The sequence below is a fragment of the Ictalurus furcatus genome, chromosome 17, assembly GCF_023375685.1.
Source record: "Ictalurus furcatus strain D&B chromosome 17, Billie_1.0, whole genome shotgun sequence".
Classification (NCBI taxonomy): Eukaryota; Metazoa; Chordata; class Actinopteri; order Siluriformes; family Ictaluridae; genus Ictalurus; species Ictalurus furcatus.
Window position 1 is genome coordinate 25,601,617 of NC_071271.1, and position 4,118 is coordinate 25,605,734.

Genomic DNA, 4,118 nt, shown 5'->3' on the forward strand with positions numbered 1-4,118 from the left:
TTACAGTAGAGAAAGAAAAACATGCTTAGCCCCCTAAAAAGTAATGCAATAGAGAATAGAGTGTATATACTTAAAGAAACAACCATCTTGCAGTTGAACATGGTGGTATTCTAGGCCATAAAAACAATATATATTTGCTAATTAAAAATGTAAAACATTGCAACCCTGGAAAAAAAAGCTACTTGAAAAAGTGACAGCAGTGCTCTAACATGACTCATGCATGACCCATGCATAAACTGAAATAGCCAGAAAGGTACAAGCATTGGTGTTTTGTATAATTTGGCTGTGCAATTTTATCATTCTTACACAAAATAACAGTAGTCTGCATTTCCATTTAATACAGAATCTTTGTTTTTATTTGGTTGAACATTTTTTTCTGGCTGATTAATCATTTTCAACTAATTACATTGCATATTGTAGTTGATAAACCTAAATTTAATAAGACATAGCAGGCACAGATTCATGTTTTCCTGCATTTTAAAATGTTACTGATGTTACTAAATGTAATTACAATTCAAAACAAATTGGATAAGATATAATTTTCTTTAGGTTAAAATACTTTTTCTATTTACCCTCACCTGTCTTTGCTTTAATTTTTTCATTAATGTGTCCTTAATTTCTTTGGTCCTAAAGCAGTAGATGAGTGGATTAATGAGGGCAGGGAAAAGACTGTACGTCATTACCACTGCAATATAGAGGTTTGTTTCAAAATGAAATCCAACATTAAGTGCAATATACACAAAACTTCTGGGGAGATAGTACAGGCAGATGATAAATAGCTGTGGAGTACATGTTAAAAAGGCTTTATAGCGTCCATCTTTATTTGAGATTTTCATGACTGAAATAATGATTGCCACATAAGAAAATATGATATAAAATAAAGGACCCCACAGTACAGTCATAGCAATGGCAGTACTAGTGACTTTTATGGCTGTTATGTCTGCACATGCTAGATTTCTTATTGAAACATGGTCACAGTAGCAGTGACGTATAATATTTGGGCCACAATAAGGCACACTAATGATATGTGCAGTAATGACACCAAGAATGAGGAGGATTACTATCCAAAGCACTGAACAAAGAATCGCAATAGTGGTGTGTGTAATCAGAACTGGATATCTCAATGGGTTACATATGGCAACAAATCGATCAAGGGCCATTAATGCCATAAGAAATGAGGTGCAAGTCCCAAAATAATGGACAAAATACATTTGTGTAAAACAACCATTGAATGAAATGATCTCTGACATCCAGTACTTAGCAATAATTCCTGGCAGAGTTGTAGTTCCAAATCCAAGATCTGATATTGCAAGATTACAGAAGATGATATACGTTGGCTTCTGAAGACTTTTTTCACATGCCACAAATACAAGGATGAAAATGTTCCCAGATGCCAGCATCAGATAAATGAAGAAGAAAAAGGTTCCTACCAATCCATAATACTTAGCAGGAATTCCTGTGAATCCTTCAAGGACAAATTCAGGAATATTGGTCGTGCTGTTTTTGTACAGTGTTTCAGTATAGATAGACATCTGACAAAAAAGAGCATAATTGTTTACAATATATTTTACACAAGACTACAGTTAAAAAATCTTTCTTGGTTTAAAATGAATTTTTCATTTAGTGAAATCATATATGTATATGTGGAAGATACAAAATATAATAAAGATATATAAAAGATACTGTATCCACAACACTTGAATCATACCTTCCCTAAATTTTGATCCAGGCTCTTACAAAGCTGCCCACAGACTGAGGGATGAGCCTTTTAAACCCTCACTGTTGAGGCTTTGCGCATACTTTTGACGTAATTATTTGTATCTGACCATACCCTTTGCGAGTAAACCCACTTGCTTTACATATTCAGACTGCATGATTGCTAGATACAGTATGCACTATGATTTCGAGCCACTACCTTTCCATAAATATTCAGCGTTCTTCTTATTAACAAAGAACAAGTATTTTGATTAAATATCTGTCACAGTAGGGTACAGCTAACTTTGCTTTAAAATGCACAGTTATCAACATATCCTGCTTTACTGTAGCTTTTTAACAGCTTGACATATTCAAGCTATTCTTTCAGGATGTTTTAGCAGATATGTTGTTTTCTAATATATTCCAAGCCTTTTTTGATAATATTCCAAGCCTTTTTTGCCTAATGAGCAGCATTTTGCATTTCCCTCAAGTTAGGCCCACAGAACTAATTTAACCATGAGGTTGAAGTGCTGTTACTTCGGAACATGTCTGAAAATATAAATCATCAGGCTCACGTATCAGCATGTTTCTAAATCCAGCTTGAATCTAAGGACATTTTTACACTTGGTCTGAACAATCGTCTGCGCTCTCTGGATGGATTTTGGGTTCATTTGGGGGCAGGGTTCATCCTCGCATGTTTGCTGTCAAGTAAATTAATTCTTATTGAACCATGACTCGATTGTGTAATTCCATACATCACTTTCCATACGCATTTTAATGTATAACATAATGGAATTACTCATACAAATACATGTTTTAAACGCTAGTAAATCGATTCCTGTTACAATGTATTTACACGTTATGATGTAAAAGTAACTATATATTGCAATGTAATGTTATTTACCTTAACATAAATATATACAAAAGAATTCTCCAAGAAGCCCACAATTTCATCACAGGATCTCCTAATAAGCTTATCCCTGGAGCCAGCATTACACTTCAGCCATCAACACCAGACAGAAGGATATCATTATATGGAATGAAGCGTAAATGGATGGAGACACATATGGATCACATTAGTTTACTGTGAAGCTACATCTTAGTTGGTGCTTATCTTGGCGAGAGCCAAGTTTGCCGGCCTAAAATCAGCAAGAAATTTAACATCTACTCTCATGTAATGGAAATCATGAAGATCTGGATAGGTCCAGTGACTGCTGTGAATAGTGCAGCTGGCAAGGGAAAGACCTCGTGACAGCCTGGAGAGACAGCTGACTGGAGGAAAGAGACCCCATTTTGGCTGGCAAGGGTTAGCTACCCTCGTCGGCAGTATCCAGCTCTGAGTTTACAGGATGCTGGAGACACCCGCCCAAAGCTTAAAAAAAAAAAAATAAAATACCGCTAGAGTCTGCAAGAACGGGGGCGGAAGATGACTCAACGTTGGACAAAACGGTTAAGGACTTAGGAACGGAAATGGATATAAGTATGGCGAGTACTTCACAAAAGGCTAGTTCAAGATCTGCAGTTAGCAAAGACATGGAACTCCAGGTGTGTGTCTGTGGTTGGAGCAAGGCGACATCATTCAGGGGTTTGAAGATTCATCAAGGGAGAATGAAATGCTTGAGGGAGAAGGGAAAAGGGCCTCGTATTTGATCAGTACTTCTTAAGAAGTCAGTCAAGTCAGTTGAATGAAATCCAGCAACAGGAAGCAAAACACAGTTCGCAGGATATCAGCACCCTTGTCATAGATGTGAGGAGGACTTGCATGGACACAGTTAGTGATGAACCTAATAATCCTTGTGAACCCGATCAGATAAACCAGCGTAAGAGAGAAAAGAACCTCAACGGGCACAAGCCTGGAGTTAAATGGCCAAGAGCTTGTGAGAAAACTGCATGGGACAAAGTAAACACAGATCTCTGTTTTACATTGGAAAGGTTAAGTGGAACAGTTGAAAAGAAACTGGATAAATTTGGGGACATAATTTACGCATGGAAGTGAGAGGTTTGGAGTTGAAAAAAGGAAGGAAAAAGTACAAACTATTCCTGGAAAGTCTAGACGGCAGCAGGAGATTGAAAGCTTAGTTAGAGAAAGGAGACAGCTGAGGAAGCAATGGAGAAGAGCAGAAGAAAGTCAGAAGACTCAATCTCTTACAAAGGGTCATAAAAGATAAGCTTGCAACATTGCGCAGAGCTGAGCGCCTACGGAAACGCTACAAAAAGAAGGAGTGTGCGAGAACTAACTTTTATAAATACCCATTCAAATTTGTAAAGAAGTTATTCACCAGCGAGAAGAATGGTGCACTAAAGGCATCTAAGTTTGAGCTGGAGAGATATTTGGAGGAAACGCATACACATTCAAAAAGGCAGGAGCCTATGTCAATTCCTTCAGACATTCCACCTATCAATCCACCAGAATACCAAATGGA

General features: G+C 37.2%; 1 protein-coding gene across 1 annotated transcript; it reads right to left on the reverse strand.

The window, feature by feature from the left end:
* Positions 1-545: 545 nt before the first annotated feature.
* Positions 546-1,914, reverse strand: LOC128621066 (olfactory receptor 2AT4-like). Its single transcript, XM_053646545.1, has one exon. It carries the CDS (start codon positions 1,530-1,532, stop codon positions 546-548), a length of 987 nt encoding a protein of 328 aa, XP_053502520.1. The 5' UTR covers positions 1,533-1,914.
* Positions 1,915-4,118: the final 2,204 nt, after the last annotated feature.

Excerpts from the sequence above, each read along its gene's own strand:
- LOC128621066 (XM_053646545.1), bottom strand. The coding sequence starts at position 1,532 with ATGTCTATCTATACTGAAACACTGTACAAAAACAGCACGACCAATATT.